Consider the following 22,357-nt stretch of genomic DNA (forward strand, 5'->3'; position numbering starts at 1 on the left):
GGCCTTATGGAGGAAACAGAACTTAAACTTGGTGTTGGAAGATAGGGCTTAGACTAGTAAATGGATGGTCATGTGTGGGGGACCAGAGGAGACCTGGGTGTTGAAGAGTGAATAAACCAGTTTGGTAGAGCACTTATTCCTGATAAAGTAGTAGTGGAAAATGAGGCTGTAGACACAGGTAGCAATTTACACTGGAGCCAGCCTCTAAAGACATTTGCGAGCCATTAGAGGTCTTTGTTCTTGAGCTGCCAGGTACAGTGGGGGTACAGAAAAGAGACAGGGGCAGAGGAGACCATCCCAATATATAGAGATGGAGACACACAGAAGAAGCAGAGATTTAAGAGCCATACCTATGTTTGAATCCCAATTTCATGACTTACTACCTATATGACTCTGGAAAATGACTGAATCTTTCTTGTGCTTTAGTTTTTCCACTTATGAAATGTAAATGATTGTTCAGAATTGTTGTGAGAATCAGTGTCCATGAGGACCTAACAGTGCACAGCTCTGTAGCAGTTAGTAGGCAAACATTAACATCAGCAATGGCCATGGTCCAGGCATGGAGGATGGAGGTTCTGACCAAGGTAGAGGCAAGGGGCCAATGGGAGAGACTTGATGGGAGGAGAGGACTTGATAAGTGTCCTAGTTTCAGAGGAAATGGAGAGGGAGGAGTCCAGCACTCACTCAATGGAGAGAGGGAATAAATCTCCTCTAAGGTCCTTTCCAGTTTTAAAGTTATATGATTCAAAGATGACTCTGGCTTATAGCTTAGAAACACAAATGTCTGAGTTGGGAGGCAAGTCCTACAGAGATGGCGAGAGCAGACCATTCGTGGCATGAATCTTCAGCATTACAGCTCAGACACACATCAAACCTGCTAGAAGCAAGTCCCAGGCACCATCCCTTCCATGGTCTACCTTTTGAGATCCTTCTCTGAGCCAGGTTCCCCTGACCTATGACTCTATCCCTGTGACTCACAGGGATGATCCAGGCTCTGGCAGGATTCTTCACCTACTTTGTGATCCTGGCTGAGAATGGTTTTAAGCCTATTGATCTGCTGGGCATCCGCGTCAACTGGGAAAATCGACACCTTAATGACCTGGAGGACAGCTATGGACAGCAGTGGGTGAGTAGAAGAGGTAGTGCAGTAGTTACCAGTAAGAGTGAAGAAGTAACAAGGAAAAGTGGCTTTAGCAAATTTTTGAAGAGTAGGAGAATGGAGGAGCCAGGCAGACGGAGTTGATACCTCATATCCAGTCCTACAAGAACATTCTAACGTTTGTCCTCAACCTCCAGTCACATCAACAGACATTCTCTTTGTTTACAATGACTTCATTTCTGTTAATACCTACTGTCTATTGTTTGTCCTTATTTTCCTGGGTCTTTTTGGCTTTCTTGGACCTGGAAGCCTTCTTTGTCAATCAACTTCTTGGGGCTGATTTCTGTTTTTCCAGATTCTAATCATCATTGCCCCAGAAATGAGTGCTGGGTCCTCTCTTTCCTACTATGCTCCTTTTCCATGGGAGTTCAAAGAATATGATTTTAAATCTGAAAACCTATTTTCTTTGTGTATTTCTTCTCGTTGTTCTAAACTTTTTAAAGTTAGAGGATGCCTCTCTGTATTAGTCATTCCTAACACTCAAGATGAACAAGAACCAAACTGAAGCCCTCCAACCAACAATATGTATTAAGAATTTTAGTAAGTATACTTGTTTGTATCTATGAACACTCCAGTCCCGATTTCTAAGGCAGTAGGAGACGTGATGATTTTTGCTAGAATCATTGGACTGTAGAGTTCACATAGTCTATAGAGGACACATAGTCCATTATTATCATTGTACAAATGAAGAATCTGAGTCTGGAAAGATTTAGTGACTTGCTGAAAGTCCCACAGTGAATCCTTACAAGAGCTGGACTAGAATTCTGGACTTCCCGGCACTTTCCCACTTCACCATGGTGCCTCCAAACCAAGCTAATTGTAAGTTTCTCAAAAGTATGTCAAAATGAGGGTTGTTGGAAAGTTGCCCCTCATACACAGTAGGCTTCCACTATCTGAACCTCATAAGGCCAACAGATGTCAGTGTTCCCAGCTACCAACACTGCTCCAGGGGCCAAAGATGCCCAGAGTCCTCTTCGTTGTGTACCTTGTCAAAATTTCCTCAATCCTCAAGTCAGGCCTCATGTTAATTTTATATCTTGATACTATCTCCTTCCTACCAAGTTGAAGCTTAACATGTTTATTTATAATAAATTAAATATAATTAAAGTTAATTTGAATTAACATCAAATTGCATCAATGACATCTTGAGGTATTGCAAAACGGGTTGAGAACAATTGCCCTGAGAAATAAACACTATGAAGGCAGGGTCTGTGTCTCTTCCACTGCTGTAATCTTCAGATAAATGAGTATAGAGTTGCCTATCCAGGAAGTACCCTACAAAACTGCTAGATAGCTCCTCATCTTCTAAATTCCTCCAGCAGTAATTCCATTGATCACCATTCATTCATTCATTCATTCAGCTCAAATATTTGTCAAGCATCTTCTGTGCACCAGGTACTGTTTTTGCCTTGGGGATATGGTAGTGAACAAAAATGGCCAAGTTACTGCTCTCATGGAGCTTACATTCTAGTTAGGGGCACAGGGTGGGAGGCAAGAAAGATAATAGCCAAATACATAACATATTGGGTCAATGGATTATAAGTCTAAATGGATTCCAAGAGGTGTTGGAATTGGGGTACTAGAGCAGGTGAGACAGAAAGATAAAGATGGTGATCAGAGAGAAAAGACGTGCTTGAAATTAAAATTCAGACAAATTGTGACTACTGGAAAAGACAATGTCTGGAGTTTAACCATGGGAGCAAGCAGCCCGGGTTGGGAGAGGAGGACACCTCCCCCCACCCCACTGGAGGAGAAGGAGATCAAGATACTGTGAAACCAAGGCATGGAAAGGATAATCAACATGGATATTTAAATCTCCAAAAATGAGAACAGGAGCATTTAGAGTGACAGTGAGTCAGGAGCTAAAATTTTCAAGCGGTGATGGGAGAGACTTGGCATTGGTAGCTGGCTGCAGGGGAGGATAGTGGTGGTATGATCTGATGCACAGAAATGTGCTGATTTGTCTCATTCTAAGTCCAGCGCTTGGCTCATCAATTTCCAGCCTTTGTTCTTCTAATCACTTAGGGCTCTATATTTCCCTCCAAATACAACTTTGACCACATGCCATGAGGTTCTTTCTGTAGTATCTCATTATTGGTCAGTTCTACATGTTTTCAAATTCTTTATTCCATCAGTTATTTATAAACATGCTGTTCTATTTTTTTAAACATGGGCTTTTCCTCCAGTCTGACTTAGGCACACCGCTCTTGTGTTCCCATAGCCCCCGGTGATCTCTCTCTTATAACCTACCTACTGTCAATCAGCTTTTTGACAGCTACTTACTGTGCTGACATAATGAGCATATTTATCTTCCCCACTAGACTCTAAGTTCCTTTTGTGTAAAATGTGAATGAAAGAATGAATGAATGGATGAGAGAATGCCTCTCCTCTGGTACCACCCTTTGGGCATCCCTTTCTCCTCTACACGTGGATTTCCCTCTGGCCCCATCTTCCTTATCAGTTTACTCTGACCCCGCTTCCCTCTTGAAGTCCATCTTCTTTTATACCACCCTTCTTAATAAGTTAGTAAATATTTATTGAGCCCTACTACCTGCCAGTCACTGAACTAACCATGGGGAATGGGGCACAGAGATAAGTAAGACAAGGTCTCAGTCAGGTACGGAAAACATATAAACAGCTCATAATCCAACAGGAAACATGGTAAGATAGAGATGTGTGAAGGGCGGGAGAAATCTAAAGATGAGACGTAACTCAGCCATGGGGTCCGGGAGATGGAAGGCAGGAGAAGGAGGAAGCCTTGGAGGCATATCTGAATCCCTTCTGACACTGACGGCTCCCCTCTGCCTGTCCTCCCCGAGACCTATGAGCAGCGGAAGGTGGTGGAGTTCACGTGCCAGACGGCCTTCTTTGTGAGCATCGTGATCGTGCAGTGGGCTGACCTCATCATCTGCAAGACCTGCCGCAACTCAGTCTTCCAGCAGGGCATGAAGTGAGCGCCTGCCCGCCCGGCACACTCGCCTGCCCACGCTGCACGCCCACCTCTCCCTCCCGATTTCCAACACACCTTTAAACATTGCTTCCCAGAAACAAGATCCTAATATTTGGGCTCCTGGAGGAGACATTTCTGGCTGTTTTCCTGTCCTACACTCCAGGCATGGATGTGGCCCTGCGAATGTATCCACTCAAGTGAGTAAGGGAAGGGATGCAAGGTGGGACGTCCTTGGGCACCGGGAGAGTGCATGGGAGGAGGTGTGGGCAGGGACGTCAAGGAGGGGCGGGCTGCACTCATGTGAATGTAAAGAGAACCGCCTGTGCTCCCACAAATGCATCTTATTTGGGGAGGGACTAGGGACTGTGCCAAGTGATTGCAACACACCAGACATGCAAATTTAGGAGACTTACCAGTGCTTAACAGAGTGGCATCTTTTTTATGATAATGTGTGATATAGCTGTTGCGGTCTACATTGCTTGGAACTGATGCAGTCATAAAAATAGCCTAATCTATGCACGGCTAATTCTGCTGTACTTATGCAAATATGTTTTAACGTGCATATATGTGCGTGGGCATACTGAAATTCTTATTGTCTGGTACCTTGTTTGGTTCAAGTCCCACGGTTTTGCTTTTTTATTTGTTTGTTTTTTATATTAGTATATGCTTGTTAACTTTTTCTGTTTAACATTTTTAAAGAGAAAAAAGCAAAACTCCCATTTCACTCCCACCCCTCCCCCACCCCAGTTGGTAGCCTTTGTTAATGATTTAGTGTGTATTCTTCCAACTGGTTTTCTACATGTTTACACACTTCGCTCGCCTTTCTGTCTCTGGCAGTGGTTTACACAATGCTCTGTATTCTGTAGCTGCTCGATTAATGCTTAATAAAACACATTGGCACTGCTCTTAGATACTGACAATCCCAGGTTTGAATTTCAACTCTACTGTGTATTATTCTATGACCTTGGACAAGTCGGTAACCTTTCCAAGCCTCAGCTTCACCTACAGAGTCTCGGTGACACATACCTGGCATATTGTTCTGAGAATTACATGCAGAAATGCATATAAGCCACAGAGCACAGCACTTGGTCCTGGTGGGTGTTTGCTCATAGTGCAGTGTTGTTGCTGCTGTTAATGTCAACATATAAGTGATAGTAAATGTGGTTGAGCATTAACTGTGCTCCCAAGCACTCTGTAGTATATATATCTTGACCATAAAACTCATCACCTAATATTATAATTATTTATTTTGTGTGTTTATCTAGTAACCTGTTTTCCCTGATCACTTGAGCTCCTAAAGATCAAAGACTATCATGCCATCATTTTTATTTCCCCAGGACCTAACATAGACACAGAGTAGACATACGATCATCACTGCTGAATGAATGGGTGACTGCATGTATGTAACTGTTTATATTGGTTGAGGGCTGTGTGTGTATGTGTGTGTGTGGTGAACCATGGCCTGGGCCTGTGCTGTCCAATATGGTAGCCACCATCCTTATGCAATTAATGAGCTCTTGAAATATGGCTAGTGACACTGAGAGACTGAATTTATAATTTTTAGTTAACTGAAAGTTAAAAACTAAAACAGTGTCAAATATTTTTCTGTTAAATACAACTTCATTGTCTTGGTTGGACCACATTTTCTTTTAACCGTTGAACATTTAGTGTCTGACTTGAGATACAGTCAGTGTAAAATACTGACTGGATTTCCAGGACTCAGCATAAAAGGGTGTAAAATAACTATGTTTATCTTGATTGCATGTTGAAAGGGTAATATTTCAGATATTTGGGGTTAAATAAAATATACCATTAAAATTAATCGCACCTGTTTCTTTTTATTTCTCTTCGTGTGGCTACTAGAAAATATTAAATTTCACCGTTATATTTCTGTTGGACAGTGCTGGTCCAGGCCATCCCTCTACCATCCAAGGGACAGGTGTGGTCCTGATTCATCCCCTCCCCAGAGTCCATTTTCCCGATCTATAGACAAGGTTCAGGAAGAAAAAGATTTCCCCATCTTTGCCGTACAGAAGAGTATCTATATTCCCTGGCAAGATAACCCCACATGTCTAGTCTCAGACAGACCCATCCTGCTTGGACTTTGTGGGTGCAAGGCCCGGACGATCTGGAACGCAAAGGGAGTCACCCTCAGTGACTCCACAAAAGCCGGTAGATAGACTCCATGAACACTGCATGCACCTCTAATCTGGCATCTATCACGTTCTGTTCTCATTGGCTTTTTATGTTCCTGTCTTGGGCCCCTCTGCCCTCACTCCCCAGGCTCTGACCTCCTCAGACGGAGGGATCAACCTCCCACACAACAAAGGAAACAATCCCTGTGCGCTGTTCTCTCTGGCCTGCTGACCCGCCTTGCTCTGGCCCCTCTGTCTCCTCTCCCACTGACCGGCGTTTGCTCTCTCCAGGATAGCCTGGTGGCTCTGTGCTACTCCCTACAGCATCCTTATCTTCATCTATGATGAAGTCAGAAAATTCATCATTCGTCATCATCCTGGCGGTGAGGCTCCCCTGCACCCTGCTCTGAGAGGTCACCAGCCTCCTGACCAGCTCTCACATCCCACCTGGCTCCTCCAGGCCCATGGCCATTCTCCCCGGCTGGCTGCCTGGCTTGTGCTATGCCCGGACCCCACCCCCTAGTCTTTGAGCCCAGCATGGGGGCCCTGTGGTCCACCCTCAGGCCCCCCACCTCATCCTCGCTTACCCTTCTGCCTTCTCCCTTGATGCCTTCTCCAGTTCACTCTGGTCTCTTCTCTCCCACAGGCTGGCTGGAGAGGGAGACCTACTACTAAACTCAGCAGAGGAAGCGCTTCCCATGACACGGGGTGTCCTGAGGGCTGGGTGCTGGCGGGGGCTGGGGGTAATGAGTTTGGCAAAACATCAGGGAAAGCGTATTAGCTGAGGCAGAGAGATGCCAGGAGGAAGTGCCCTGGATGAGAGAGTGAGGCAATCCTAGGGCTGGACTGAAGGCACCACAGGTAGGAGAGGGGAAGCCCAGCCTGTGTCTGACTGGAGTCCAGTGGGGAGGTTCAGTACCCCGTCAAGACAGTAAATGTTTGCAACAGCCCTCAGCTGTCAGATGTGTCGCTTCTGATTTTTGGAAAACGGGGATCACTGGGACACCTCTCTTCTTAGATCTTCACGGTAGCCAGGCAGGAGAAGTCTTTCAGGGACCACAGTCGAGGCTGGGAGGGGAGCAGAATCAAGCATCTTTGCCCCTTGAAGGCTGTCCCTCAAAGTCACTGTCCAACCCACTAGAGAGCCAGGACAGGACAAGCCAAGCTGGGATCAGAGAAACCCAGGAGGTGAGAGAGGAGAGGGGAGCCAAACCTTACAGAGGGATCACAGAGCCCACTCAGTTCCTCAGATCAACTTACAGAATCAGAGAGTTTTCGTGCTAGGAGAGGCCTTATTTCATGGATAAAGAGCTTCAGGTCCAGAGTGGTTAATGACTTGGGAGGGGTCACGTGGTGGGTGGTGGATGTGGGGCTGCAGCCCCTCCTCTGCGGGAGGGAATGGTGCTCCCTGACCTCTCCTCCAAGTCATTAAGGCATCTCGATCACATCCCATCCCTGGGCTGTTTTCTCTGGTGTAGCCTTGAAATAGAGGCTGGTGGGGGAGTGGGGGCTGGAGTATCACTCAGTGGTAGAGTGCGTGCTAAGGATACGCGGGGTCCTGGGTTCTATCCCCAGTACTGACCACCATTGAAAAAAAAAGAAAGAAAGAAATAGAGGCTGAAACAATGCAGTCTGGATCCCTTTAGCCTTCACTTCGGGCAAAGCTCCCACCCCCTCGTGCCCCAGCTCCCCACGGGGTGACGGACGTGCCCAAAGCCTGGTCTCCGAGCCTGGGCCCAGCCCTGGCCGCGTCTCGGGGAGGCGAGCAGCCCCGGCAGCGCTTCTCTCCTGCCCGCTTTCGGCGGCAGCTCTCCCTTCCTCTTCTCCCACTCACTGGCTCTTGCTTCATGAGCTAGTCCGCTGTGCCCGGTGGCTCAGCTCACTGTCAGGCTTCCTCATGAGGAGAGGGTTGGCTGTGCTGAAAAGCATACAGAGTAAGAGGGGAAAGCCAAGAAAAGCTGGGGGAAACCGTAGACTGTCACCAGAAACAGAGCACATATGTCAAGCGACTGCACACCGCGTCTGGCGGTGGACAAAGGCCGTACACCATCCATGAGTCCATACAACCAATTCGTTCTGACCGCCCCACCCCGTTTCACAGATGAGGAAACCAAGCTGTCTGATTCCAGAACCTGCACCCTTAACTACTTTCCAGGCTAGTCTTACAGTGAGGGCTGGGCCAAAAATACACGGGCAGCAAAGAGAAGGCCTTCGTGAGGTAGACCAACCGCTACTCCCCTGCACCAGGCCCTCCTCAGAGGTCTGTGTCCCACCTGTTCCCCTCCCTTCTCCAACACGGGTCTCCTAGGGACAGGACTATATCAGTCTGGGGTCCTTCTCCGGCTGCTGACGCAGCTGAACCAGACCCTGGAAGATGGAGGGGCCAGGGTGTGTGTGAGTGAGGTGGGGAGGGGGAGCATGGAGGGGCCAGCTCCTCAGGTTTCAGTAGCAGGAGCTTCGGGTGTCTGGTGGGTTAAAAATACAGAGGCTCCAACTTAAGGTCATTTGATACCAGTAGCTGAGGCCCGTAAAGTCTGAGAGCCTGAAGGCAGGGGTCTAGAGGGAAGGGACTGAGTAGAAAGTAGGGAGCATCAGAGAGGTGCATAGGGAGGAGGGGAGGGGCTGCAGCTGCTGCAAGGGATGTGGGAGGCTCTGGAAAGCCAGGGGCAAGGAGAGGGAGCAAGACGGGATGAAGGGTCTGGTAGCTGCAGCAGAGGGGGAGGAAATGGAGCAGGACTGGGCCCCCATTTCATCCCATCTCACACCCTGGGGGGTACGAAAGGTCAGATTCACAATGGAATGAGTCCAATGCCCCGATGCCTCTGTCCCTGTGTTTCCCCTTCCCCAAAAGCGCAGCCAAAGTGAGAAGTCGGGGCTGGATGTCATCTGGGTCATGTACATCTGGGCGAGTCTGCCTGTCTCTCTTGCTGTCTTTGCTCTGGTCGTGGGGCTGTGGGCATGTTAGTCACTCTCCTGTGAGACCAGGAGATGGGCTGAGGTCTTCTCAGCTCCAACATGCCTCGCTTAGGCTAGCTCTGGCCTCTCCTGCTCCAGTGACAGCTGTCTCTCTTGGACCCACTCCTGCCACGTTCTTGAGATTTTCCCTGGCCTTCCTTGCCGAGCCGTGTAAGGTCTGCCCCCCTGGAGTGTGGACAAGTTATTCCTCTAACGTAACTTCATGGCACAAAATACACACTTGTCCCTTCGGCATCGGAGACACCTCAGGGTGAGGATGGGGGCTTCTGACTTTGATCTAGGTCTCCCTCGTGCCTGTGCTTATGGGTGCATGGTAGGAGCCCTGGAGGACCATGAAGAGGGTCCTTCCTTCAAGGTACCCAGAGCTGAACTCAAGCACTCCACCCTCAGCCCCAAGCTGGGATCCTGGAAGTTAGAACCCCCCCCCCCCCGCAACCTTGTATTGGTTCTCAGTGCACAGAATTAATCGACACCCTTGGCTCAGGGCACAGGGCCCACCTCTTCATGTTTTCCAAATGTTAATTTTTTTCCCCTACTGTTTATACCTGGTCCTTTTGGTCTTGTCGGAGATTCAGGAATGAATAGTCGTTCTTCGCTCTCCTTGGAGTCATTCAGTCTGAGGAATCCTCCCTTCCCACTGTGCCCTAGAGAACCAGCCCCGTGGGATCAGAGGAGAGAGGACAGCAGGACATGGTAGCCGAATAACTTTCTCCCTCCCGTCTGGGGCTTGTGGGCAGAGACGCCCCAGATCCGCATCTCTAAGGATGGATGTGGGCCAGCGCTCCACGCCCCACGCCCCGTCCTTCCCCTGCATTCTCCAGTTAGGAGTGTTAAGTGAAGCAAAGGAAACAGGCTGGAGCTGAGCCAGGGCACCAGTCCTGGACGCGGCTCCATCTTTTATTCAGAGAATGACCTCATCCTTGGTCCTGGTTCTTTAAAGCCAAGTGCAGGGGGTCTCCTTCCTGCAGCCTGGATTGCATTTGTACTGCCCCCCTTCCTCCCCAGGATCAAAGAAACAAACAGGCCTGACCCAGGGGAGAGTCCCAGGTTTTAGAACTTAGAGTCAGTACTGCATTTGTCCCCCTTTTGCCCTTTATTACGAATGTAACCCCTGACCCAGAATGCCTCCTCCTCTCCAGCCCCATTTCCCTCTTTCTGAGTACCATTGGCCCCCTTCAGCTATCCCCAATTACTCCAAACTTCCCCTCCCCCAGCCAGCTTCATTTACCTCCGACTCATCTGGTCTTATTTTTAGCTCCAGCTTTTTCCTTTCTTAATATGGCGATGAGCTCTTAGGCCGGCGTGGGGACAGGGGCTGAGGAGCCCTGGACATTGGGGAAGGGGGAGGGGAAGGAGGCTCTGGGAGCCTGGATGAGCGGTATTGGAGGTAGGAGGTCCCGGCCCTCATGGAGCCGGCCTGGCCTCAGAAGGTTATCCATCTCTCCTGCCAAACCCGGAGACATATTTAGACAGGACCAGGTGGGGGCAGAGGGGTGCCAACCTCAGGGGCAGCTCCGATTCCCTCCCCGCCCCCTGCTCCTATTCCTCCTCCTGACCCTTTTTCTCTTGGCTCTGTCGGCAGTTTCTCCAGGACCCAGCAGTGTCCTCTGTCCACTGCTCTGGGCCGTTCCCCACCCCACCCCCACTGTGAGCCCCTAACTCAGGACTCGGGACCCAGGGGCCCCTCCCTACCCCAGCTAACCTCTTCTGGACCAGGAGAGCCGACCCAGATCCCACTACCTCCACGCGCGCTGCAGACAGGATGGGGGCCAGAGCTGTGCCGGGCCTGCGGCTGGCACTGCTGTTACTGCTGGTGCTAGGGACCCCCAAGCCAGGGGTGCAGGGGGAGGAAGGGCTGGACTTCCCCGAGTATGATGGTGTGGACCGTGTGGTCAATGTCAACGCAAAGAACTACAAGAATGTGTTCAAGAAGTATGAGGTGCTGGCGCTGCTCTACCACGAGCCCCCCGAGGACGACAAGGCCTCGCAGAGACAATTTGAGTTGGAGGAGCTGATCCTGGAGGTGAGTGGTGGGGTCTGCAGGCCTGCAGAGCACACCAAGCCCCTCTCTGAGCCCCCCATCCCACAACTCCAAGTAGATCTTCGAGGGTGGGATCGGGGGGCGAGGGGCAGTGCAGCAGGACTCTGTCCTGACCAACAGGACGAAAGTGGCATGTGATCTTAGCCGAAAGAGAAACATAGATTCAGGAAACCAAAAGTACCACCTAAGTCAGGCAGTTTTAGGAGGGAAGGGGCACTGCAGGGGGAATTCTCCTCCGTGCTGTAGGAGCCTAGTCGTGTGAGGTTTGGCTAAGACCAGGGTGACCTTGGGAGGAGGGCAAAAAGCTTCGGGGGAAGGGGAAGACTGCAGTGCACCCTCAAATCTACTTTCCTAGCCAGAAAGTGCCATCTCGCTATACACCTCAGGGGCTCCCCAAAGAGATCCAAACAGTATAAATTTAAATGTTGCTGAAATTTTATTTGTGTGTCATTTATTTAACGGCTGAAGGTTTACTAGAGACCACCGTGCTACCCATTGGCTTCTCAGTCCCCTCTCTCCTCCCACTCACGTCCCCATTTGCCCCTATTGGATCAAGCTGGGGGCCCTGATTGGAAGATTCTTGTGTTTGGAGGAGGCTTCACAATGCTGTCCCTAACTTGTCTTTGTGGGAAGATTCTCCTCAGCCCCAAGCTGACCTCGGGTGCGGAGAAGAGAGAGCCTATTGTTACAAGAGAAAAAGCCTGTGTTTTGCGATGACTGGGAGACATGGCCACACACCCCTCCAGGAGCCGGGCTATGTTGGAGTTTCCTTATCCACGTTTCTGCAGCCCCTTCACTAGCTTGGCAGTACAGATAGGCCCCGGCTTGCCCAGAGCTTGGAATATTTCAGGGCAAGACACCAGGGCTGCAGGCTCTCGTTACTGTGTGCCCCTGTGGGTGCTGGAACCTGCCGTCTGATTAATGAGCTGAGTATTTTTATCCTGAGTGCTCAGCATCCCTGGCCATCCACCTGCCAACTGCCTCCCAGCCCTGTCCTCCTGAGAATCCGGGCACCCGAGTCTGTGTTTGGTGGGGTAAAGCTGCAGACGGTGCCCAAGGCAGAGTGCATCAGGGTGCAGAGCTCGGTGGATGGGGCAGGGATCTAGGGTGGGACTATCCATATTCTGAGGACAGGCTGAAGTAGACAGTACAAGGGACAGTCCTGCCTGATTGAGGAGAGCCCAGCCTATTTCACCTCTAGTCTCTCTTGTCAGTCTCTCTGCCTCTGAGAGTGACCAGTGGAGGCCATGGTGACCTCTACTTTCTGCTGTCTGGCTTTCCCCACACCTCAGCCACATGACCAGACCCCACCGCCACCCTCCTGCCCTGGCAAAATTCTTCGCACTAGGAGTCACTCAGAAGAATCTCAGGGTTGGCTAACATCACCCCCACACTGAGTGTGGTCTTTGATCAGCATAGACAACAGGGCTCAGCTCTGAAGGAGGGAAGGGCCGCAGTCATTCTGCAGCCAGATCCCACCACATCGCTAAGGAACTCTGAAGTACATACATGCCATCTTAAAGTTCAACATAATAAGCACACTGTAAATGAATTATACAGGTTCAGGGACTAAAACTGAACCAAAGACCAAAAGGGTGGGGTTGTAGGAAAAGTGGAGCTATCCTGGGTCCTAGCGCAGTGTCAATGTCAGCTCATATTCCCTGCATCCCAATGACCCAGCTGGAAAGCATGAGATGAGGAACAGTGGTTACTAAGAATTCCAGGGCCTGATTTTAACCCTAACTCTCCTTTCAGTTAGCAGCTCAAGTCCTAGAAGACAAAGGTGTTGGCTTCGGGATGGTGGACTCTGAGAAGGACGCGGCTGTAGCCAAGAAACTAGGTAAGGGAGGGGTGAGAGGAGCAGGGAGGTGAAGGTGGCTGGTGAGAAAACATTGACATTTGAAGGGTTATGACTGAACCCTATTGAAGGAAAGGGGTCCCAGCCTCTCCTTTTTCCTTATAGAGACCCACGCTCAAATCCAAGAAAGAGCTGGAGGTGGACTTCTTTATACCTGCCTACGAAACAGGGCTAGGTGCTGGAGGAAAGGGGGAATCAGGGAGCACAGGTGGGGCTGGAGAGGCCTCTGCAAACTCCTCTTCCAACCCCTCCCCCTCCAGAGCTGTGGCCAGGTGTTACAGCACTAGCCACCAGGGGGCAGCACAGACCTGAGACTGGACTCGGATGTGGGTGGGGGAGGGGTGGTCAGTAATGAAGTCATCTGGCCAGTAATAGCAGAAGGTTAGAGGGCTGGACTGGAAATCAGTAACTAGAGTCCTCAGAGGAAGTAATAGGGGTAGCGGTTTCTAGTTATGGCAGACAGAGAAAGGGAGAAAGCTTGCTAGTCTGTATCTCCCTATGTCCTCCCCTAGAACCCCACCCAATCTGAGCTTCTCCTTGGAGAGCTCCTGGCGCCAGCCACCTGGGCTAAATCCAGGGGTATAGATACCTGGGACATAGGGGCTAAGAGGCAGTGGAGGTGAGCAGGGCCGGGGCCAGGGAGGTGAAGGAGGTGGGGTCCAGTGGGATTATGGAATGGGCTGCCGCCCTGGATTTGGACCCTTGGATCTGTGGGGAGGTTGGAATCATGGCATGCCTTTGGCTCACTCCCTAGGACTAACTGAAGAGGACAGCATTTATGTATTCAAGGGAGATGAAGTCATTGAGTATGATGGCGAGTTTTCTGCTGACACCCTGGTGGAGTTTATGCTTGATGTGAGGATTCCCCTGGACCTAATGGCCTTGCTTTAAGACCTCATGTCCATCTGACCAACTCCAACCTCACACACATACACACACACAGGCAACAGAGAGTCCATCCCTCCCATTCCTCAGCCCTCTTCCCTGATCCCTCTCCCTGCCTCTACCACTGAGGACAGAAACTCACTCCCTTCCTTCAATGTCCTTGCTCTTCCAGGTCCTAGAGGACCCTGTGGAACTGATTGATGGGGAACGAGAGCTGCAGGCATTTGAGAATATCGAAGATGAGATCAAACTCATTGGCTACTTCAAGAGCAAAGACTCAGAGCGTGGGTGACCCCCAGACTCCACTCTTCCCCTCCCTGGGTCCCCCAGTCTACCTGTCTTCCTAGCTCCCCCCTTTGCCCACTGGCTCCGCACTCCTGCTCCACGACCCTCTTGCCATGGTCGCTCCATCAACTGCCCTGATCTCCCTGCACTCTGTGGGTTTCCCAGACAGGCACCTTCAGGATTCTCCCTTCCCCTCACCTTATTTAACCACACTCAGAGGACTAGAAGGGGTGGTCTTAGAGTGAACCCCACCTGCCAAAGAATTGGGGAGAGACTGTTGAGGAGCTGGTTCCCTGGCAGACCCTGCCTTCCCTGGAGACTGACTCTGCCTTCCCCCCTCAGATTACAAAGCCTACGAGGATGCAGCGGAGGAGTTTCATCCCTACATCCCCTTCTTCGCCACCTTCGACAGCAAGGTTCTCCTCCCTGCAGCTGTACTGGGTCTCCCTCACTCCCATCAGCTGCCCTACAAACCCCTCTCCCAGAATCGATGGGGAAACCCATCCCTCCCTACACACCAACACTCCCCACCCCTACCCCACCCCACAGATTTTAGATTATATAACTTACCCCTCGCATGTTCTACCAAAGCCCAGAGAAGTTAAGACACTTGTCCAGTGTCACAATGGCAGTGACAAGGACCCAGGCTGTCTAACTCCCTGCCTGATATCTGCTCCCCCATAATACTGCTTCTTGCCATGACCCCATGTCCCCTGCTCCACTTTGCCTCCCCAAAAAGGTGGCAAAGAAGCTGACCCTGAAGCTAAATGAGATCGATTTCTACGAGGCCTTCATGGAAGAGCCTGTGACCATCCCAGACAAGCCCAATAGCGAAGAGGAGATCGTCAACTTCGTGGAGGAGCACAGAAGGTGGGGAGCACGGGCAACGCTCTGAGCAGGGAAGGCTCCTCCCCAGGCCAGTACACACGTCTGTGAGATGAGCTGGGGGAACCTCAGCCAACTAGGAGGCTGGTCTCCCCTGGAGATGTATACACTTCTGGGTACCAGTGTGCACTGGTACACTGGCCATTTTGCACAACATTTTGCAACCCAGCCCTTAGCCGGGAGCTTTACACACAGAAGGTGCTCCATAAATGTGTAGTTTATTGTGATGTTGATTGGTTAGAGGGAGTGTTGCTGGTATTTAGTGGGTAGGGGCCAGGGATGCTGCTAAGTACCCCACAGGTCACAGGACAGCCCTCCCACAACAAAGAATTATCTGGCTCCAAATGTCCCCAGTGCTGAGGTTGAGAAACCCTGCCCTACCCGCACACGAAGTTCTCTTCCTTCCCAAGACTCTACAACTGGAAATACCCACTCATCAGTGTAAACACTACTTACTCCACTCTCTCCCATTAGATTATGGTTCCCTTCATCGGGGCAGGAACATGTTTGCCTTGTTCAACTCTGTCTACACAGCACCTGGCACAGTGTTTAGAACATCTCCGACACTCGATTTTATTGAATGAATGAGTGAATGAATGAATGAACACCCAGATGTCCAGTTCTTCCTCCCAAAAGTCTCTCTTCCAGTCCCCTTGCCCACCCTCCACTCTCCCACCTCCTTTAACCATGCAGTGAACTGGGCCTGGTGCCCAGAGCTTAGACTTTGCCAGATGGCTTTGTTCCAGGCTACAAGCTAGCTGTCTGTGCCCTAGGCGTGACCCTGTGGCAGCCTCTGCTGCGGGGACCCTTTGGAGGGAAGGGTGTCCTTCTCACCCACTGAGCAGTGACTTTCTGTCTCTTCTAGATCAACCCTGAGGAAACTGAAGCCTGAGAGTATGTATGAGACCTGGGTGAGTCCCCCTGGATGGAGCTGGGCCCTCAGGGGATCATGAGTGACTGAAGACACCAGCCCTAGAAACATCCAGCCCTGCTGCGCCTCGTGTCTAGCTTGTAGGAAAGGCAGTGCACCAGCAAAGGCTGAGGGTTTCTGTTCTGAAGAATGTGACAGGAGTTAGGAGACACATATGAGTTGATAAAGATGACAAGGGGGGGGCCTCAAGCTCTGGGGCTGAAGGGTTTGTCAAAGGAGGGGTGGGGGCCCTGGAGTGGAAGGGAACAGTGTACTTGGAAAAGGGTCACCACCACAAGAATATATCCGATCCAGAAGCTGGGTTTCCACAAAATCTAGGTCCAAGGAAGATGGGGGTGGGGTCCTGTTCTGGGCTCCCTAGCTTCAGGGAGTGTCGCTAAGGTCTCCCCTCCACCTCCCACCCCCTACAGGAGGACGATCTGGATGGAATCCATATTGTGGCCTTTGCAGAGGAAGCCGATCCTGGTGAGGGAGGAACACTGGATTGGACCTGGGGGGCGGGGGCATTGGAGAGACAGGGAGACAGGGTACTGGTCAGAGCGTGGGCTTTTAACACATGAAGTGTGTCTTTTAGAGCATAGTTTGCAAGCAGCCTGGGGAGAGGCCTGTGGAGTTGTGGGAGGCAGGGAAAGAGAACTGGACTCCTGTTTCCTGTATGCCCCATCTCACACTGATCACTTGTGTTCCCTCCGAGATGGCTATGAGTTCTTAGAGACCCTCAAGTCTGTGGCCCGAGATAACACTGATAACCCTGATCTTAGCATCATCTGGATTGACCCTGATGACTTCCCCCTGGTAAGAGACATCACTCAGGCACTGCTGTCCAAGCAGGGTCTCGGACTGTGGCACTTCCTGAGGGGAGCTTGTGTCTGAGTTCCTATCCCATCTCCAAGCAGGAAGACCCTGTTACATGCTCAAGAGCATGGTGGGGCATGGAGGGCGCCCTGAGAAAGGGGAAATGGGAGCGGGGAGTGTGGGAACGACACGATTCCCAGAGCAGAGGCTGGGCAGGCAGCTCATGTGCCTAGGGCTGGCTCCTTCTAAAGAAATCCAGAGTTTTGGGGAACAGAAGGGCACATTAACTCTGCACATGGGTGTACACAATCGCAGAATCAAAGCACAGAGATTCCACATCTCAGGGCATGGGTTTTGTTTCCCAGCTGAATCACCAACAACTAACACTGATGAAAGGGGAACTAGATGAACAAGCAGAAATTACAGAGATTGGAAATTACGGAGTATAACTATCTTAGTTAAGAGATGCAGAAACTGAGGGCCAGGGAGAAGTGACTTGCCCAAGGTCACAAGTTCAATCAGTAGTAGATCCAGGACCAGAACGGGGTTTGCTATGTAGCTTTCCTCAGAAAGGAGGGCCCAACACCCCCAGCTGACCCTCCTGAAACTTTTCTTTTGGGATATTTACCCTCTAATTACTTATTTCCACCCATCCCCTTCAGGCCCTACAGTTGGACCCATCTGCCACCCACCATGGGTTCCAAGGGTCCTCCCTGTATCCTCCACTAAGTTGCCATATGTGGTCTCTCTACAGCTGGTTCCATACTGGGAGAAGACGTTTGACATCGACCTGTCAGCCCCACAAATAGGGGTCGTCAATGTTACTGATGTGAGTTTCCTTCCCTCATCTCTGTTTGACCAGCAACTCTGCTTCCCAGCATAGCTAGCTCTCCTCTGCTCTAAGGAGGAATTGAGTCTGTCACACAGGAATCAGACACAGCCAGTCTAATGGCTGGGTAGAGGGAGAGATTCCTGCCCTGAACACACCCCTGTCTCTACTTGTTGCAATCAGCTGCTCATCCTTCAAGGCCCAGTTCAAATCTTCCCTTCTCCATGAAGTCTTTCCAGATCTCCCGTTTGGAATCATTCCCTCCTTGGTACTCCCAGAGCCCATTTGTCATTGAGAACATGACTTTTATATAGTTATTTATGTATCATGTCTGTCTCTTCCAGTAGACTTTGAACTTCTTGAGGGCAGAAATCTTCTCATTCACATGTAGCAGATGCTTCAGAAACATTTGCTGAGTTGAATTGAATAAGTCACAGTCTGCTTTCATATAACTCTCAGTCTAACTGGGGAGGTAGGCAGGTATTCTGTTAAGTACCAGGCCAGAGCTGATGAACTCTATAATAGAGATGCCAGTAAAATGCCGGGAAGGCACAGAAACCACAGTAATTTCTGCTTGAGAATCAGAGAGGGTTTAAAAGGTGTAACATTTAAAAAGTGGAGATTGTTGTAAATCAATTGGACCTCAAGGAAAGAAATAAATTTAAAAATTATTTAATCAAATAAAAAGATAAAGTGGAGATTGTCCTGTGTACAGGAGTTTTACAAGTGAAAATCATAAGAAGTTATTTCCAAACTGATGGAAAAGTTAGTACAAAAGGTCAAAAAGTAGGAAAATGAATATCAGGTTTGGGGAAAGGCAGGTAGTTTTTTATGGCTTAAGGGTCTAGAGATCTCTGAGGATGGTGCTGGAAAAGCAGGTTTTGTAAAGTCTTGAATGTTAAAGAGTTGCTGACTTCATTTTCTGGGCCATGAAGAGTTCCAGTGGTTTTGCATCAAGGGCGTGATTGGTCTGTTTTAGGAAGTTCAGCATGGCAAGGGCTTGTAATAACGAAAGGAAAGGAGAAAGTGTATTTGCTGATCCAGCCATTCTTTCTGACCATTGTCACTATTCTGAGCTAGACCTTTACCTGAACAGCTTCCCTTTCCACTGACAGATGAAGAGAAGGGACAGAAGAGGCAGGGAAGGATGTGCAGAGTCCAGTGAGTGGGAGGGCAGGTCTAAAGACCTGAATCAGGCTTAGCTCCGGTCCCCTCCCTGTGCCATGTCCTAGGCGGACAGCATATGGATGGAGATGGATGACGAAGAGGACCTGCCTTCTACCGAGGAGCTGGAGGACTGGCTGGAGGATGTGCTCGAGGGTGAAATCAACACAGAGGATGATGATGATGATGACGATGACGACTAGCTGCTGTGACAGCTATCTCCCAGCTCCAGCTGCTCTCGTCATGCTCCCTCCTGCCTTCCCTGTCCTTCCCTGAGCTCCTCCAGGGACACTAGGTCATTCTCTGCCATGGGGCCCACTGGGGTCTGCATGTTGGGTGCTGAGATCCTGATCCTCCTCACCTGATAAGGAAAGGAGCTGCTTTTCACACACCAGCCCAGCTATCTCATCTGACTTCTGTTTCCTCTCCCACAATGTCCCTGTATCTATTATTTGTTTCTTCCATCACTCCCTACACGCTTTCTTGTGACTTCCCTCTTGCCATATCTATGGGCCCCCATCTCTCTTCTGCTCCCTCCACCTGAACATACTCTTCCCTTACTCTCCCAAATCCTATATCCTTCTGACTTTCCTATCCCTGGCCAGGAGGACAGGAGGGTACTGTGTTTCGGGCTGTATCTCAGCCATCTCTTGTTAATGTATTTGGGTCAAATGAGAGACCTCAATAAAGGAACTGGGGCAGCATGAGCAAGTGTCTGCTGGTGAGGTCTCACCCCTATGGTAGGAGGGAGGCAGCCAGAGGATGGGGGATTTAGGTGTGGGTGCCTAGTTAGGGGCCTGTGATCAGAGGGGGATGGGGCTTCTCCCTCTGGGCAGTGATCCCAGAGAAGCTTGGGCTATTTATCTGCTGTAAGTCAACAAGCCTTTTCTGAACACATGGTGTTTGTCCAGCACTGCTGTTAGGCTCTGGGAGAACAGAGAGTGCCGGGCCTGTCCCTGCTCTGGAGCTGATTAGCCTTCCTGGGAAGTCAAGACAAGCACACGAAACAACTGAAGAAAAATATAAAGCAATATGTAATTAAGTGATTATGTGCTGCTTGATAGCACCCTCCCTGAAGCTCTTATGTGAATGTCAAGACTGAGCCCAAATAACACCTCCTCGGTGAGGCCTTGCCAGAGGTGGCCCCTCCTGCAGTTTCCTCCTCTGGGGTCCCACTGCACTCTCTCTGGGACGCCTCTATTCCAGCACTCGGTGCAGCCTAGCCTGGCTCTTCATTTGCATGTCTGTCTTGCCCAGTGAGTGAGCCCCTTGAAGGCAGAACCCCAGGCTTCTACAGGGCCTGGCACACAAAAAACAGTCCCTAATAAATGTTTGTTAATAGAAGGAACAAATAAATAGAATGGCCTCAAAAGAGAGAGATGAGGGTGGGCTCTGATGGTTTCATAAAGGAAGTGAGCATTTTCTACGCCTTACATGAAGAGTGGGATTTGACTGGGGCAAAGGAGTTGGGGAGGGGACATTTCAAGCGCTGAAAACATCAAAAGCGCTGGCAGAAAGTGTGTACCATGCTGGAGGCACGGAAGAGACCAAAGAGACAGAAGAAGTTCAAGTGGTGGCTGTAGGTTGGGTGGAGAATGGGGCTAGGTTGTAGAGCAGTTAGAAGTAAATCCTGTGAGCTGGGGAGGAAGGGAAAAACTGAATCTGGCAGTGATGAGCAGGATGGATAGAGGGAAAGAAGATGGTGGAGATAGCAGAGGTGGGAGTCCAACCCTTACAATCAGACTGTTACAATAATCGGGGTGGAGCTGGGAGAACATGGACCCGAGTGGTGGTCATGGGAACGCAGAGGAGACGCTGAATTTTGTACACTGGGGATCCCCTAGACCTGGGGCCCACTGGTGCTCCTGGCAGGACGGTCCACATTCTCTCCAGCACAGGCCCAGGATGGGCTAAGTGTGAAGGAATCAGGAGGTGGGGTGGGGGAACCAAGCAACTGCACTGGCCTATAACTAACTAACAGATGTTGGTTTTCATGAAACAGGTATATAGGTGTTGCTGGGTGACTCAGAGGATCTCTGAGTATGGAAGAATGGGACCTGAGGTGAGAGGAATTTTCATCCTTCACAGACACCTGGAGAATGTGGCAGGAGTGTAGAAAGGAAACCATGTATTCACCCCACCTGTACCCACTTAATAAATGTTTAACACATAGTATGGGCACTGGGCCAATACAGTCATGTTATGGAACGTACTCTCTAGCACAGGTCAGTGGAAGGCCCCAGATTAAATAATGGCTCCCATGTTTGAAGCACGCACCTGTGCCAGTCACTAGACCTAAAGTTTCTGAATCTCAGAAGAACCCTGTGAGACAGGCATCGGTGTCCCCATCTTACTGGTGAGGACACTGAGGCTCAGAGGCATAACCTGCCCAAGAAAGGAGCAGAGCCAGCATGAAGCACGAGTCCCTGTACCTGCTTGCCTCTGCAAGACTGGACCTTTCACTGACTGCAGGCAAGCCGTTTAGCTTCACTGAGTCTCAAGGATGGGTCAACACAATCAGTTTTGACCTTACAACACAGAACAAGTGAGATAATAATACGCAAAGGCAAATTATGAGGGTGTGTTGGTCTCAAAGGTACAGTGACAGGGCACACTGGAGGAGAGGGTGGCGAAGGCAAGGAGAAAGGCCGTGAATGCCACAGCAGCAGAACCTCTTTTAGGGACAGAACAGACTCAAGAAAGGAGGGCTCACCTGAGGCTTCCTGAGGGGTCTCTGCCAGGCTGGACCTGGGGGGAAGCCAGGCTACTCCCGGACGTGGCACAGACACTGATGGGGCTCAGCCCTCTCTCCCCAGGCCGGGCTTTGCCGGAGCTGAGGAGAGACCCCTTAGGCTGGAGAGAAAAGCAGATGTTTTCCGACCTCTTCCTTTCCTCTTTCAGTCTGGCGGAGAGTCTGGGGGAGGAAAGTCCCTGGGGTGGAGGGGAAGTGAGAGCTGCCATGCTGGGCCTGGCCAGAGGGGCAGAGCTAGGAGACAGAGCTGAGTGTGGCTTTGCAAGTTGTCTGTATTTGCATGCTGAGTTGCTACTGCTCTTTTTCTCCCCAGGAAATAAAATTACATCATGGTGGGGGGGAAGGCAGGAGGGGGTATATTTGGGAAAGGTGAGAGGAACACAAAGAGCCGGCTGGCATCACCCTGGAGAGAGAAGATCTGTGGTTCCAGGGCGGATGAAAGAAGCCCCCTTGTTGTTCCTTGCCCCCGCCCCTTCCTCCACTCCCACCTTTCAAGGTGGATAAATCTGAGCGGTCATTTACTACGGCTCCCCTGAGCCATAAGGAGAAGAAAAGGATTTTTCCAAATACCGAGTCTGGCAGCTAAGAGGATCCAGAGGCCAAAGGCCTTCCAAACCCCTAAGCCCTAACTACTCTTTGCCTCCCAGGGTCCCAGACACTGTGGTCATCAAAAGGGCATAAGAGGAGGTGGTGTCCCATTGGGAAGAATTAA

The 22,357-nt window shown here is 50.3% G+C and overlaps 2 protein-coding genes across 2 annotated transcripts in view; both read left to right on the forward strand.

The window, feature by feature from the left end:
- Positions 1-7,238, forward strand: part of LOC116147050 (sodium/potassium-transporting ATPase subunit alpha-4) — a 28,416-nt gene extending 21,178 nt beyond the window's left edge. The window contains exons 18-22 of the mRNA XM_010993105.3: positions 981-1,126; positions 3,979-4,109; positions 4,205-4,306; positions 6,536-6,627; positions 6,891-7,238. Coding sequence (XP_010991407.3) covers positions 981-1,126; positions 3,979-4,109; positions 4,205-4,306; positions 6,536-6,627; positions 6,891-6,919 — 500 coding nt within the window. The 3' untranslated portion in view covers positions 6,920-7,238. The remainder of the gene's footprint in view (positions 1-980; positions 1,127-3,978; positions 4,110-4,204; positions 4,307-6,535; positions 6,628-6,890) is intronic.
- A 3,491-nt stretch (positions 7,239-10,729) lies between these two features.
- On the forward strand, positions 10,730-19,600 carry CASQ1 (calsequestrin 1). The gene is made up of 11 exons (XM_010993104.3): positions 10,730-11,243; positions 13,017-13,101; positions 13,874-13,974; positions 14,177-14,288; positions 14,632-14,705; positions 15,029-15,159; positions 16,040-16,085; positions 16,516-16,570; positions 16,800-16,900; positions 17,655-17,729; positions 18,962-19,600. The coding sequence occupies exons 1-11, from the start codon at positions 10,983-10,985 to the stop codon at positions 19,094-19,096; spliced, it is 1,176 nt and encodes a 391-aa protein (XP_010991406.3). The 5' UTR covers positions 10,730-10,982; the 3' UTR covers positions 19,097-19,600.
- Positions 19,601-22,357: the final 2,757 nt, after the last annotated feature.

This window comes from Camelus dromedarius, chromosome 23 (assembly GCF_036321535.1).
Source record: "Camelus dromedarius isolate mCamDro1 chromosome 23, mCamDro1.pat, whole genome shotgun sequence".
Lineage (NCBI taxonomy): Eukaryota > Metazoa > Chordata > Mammalia > Artiodactyla > Camelidae > Camelus > Camelus dromedarius.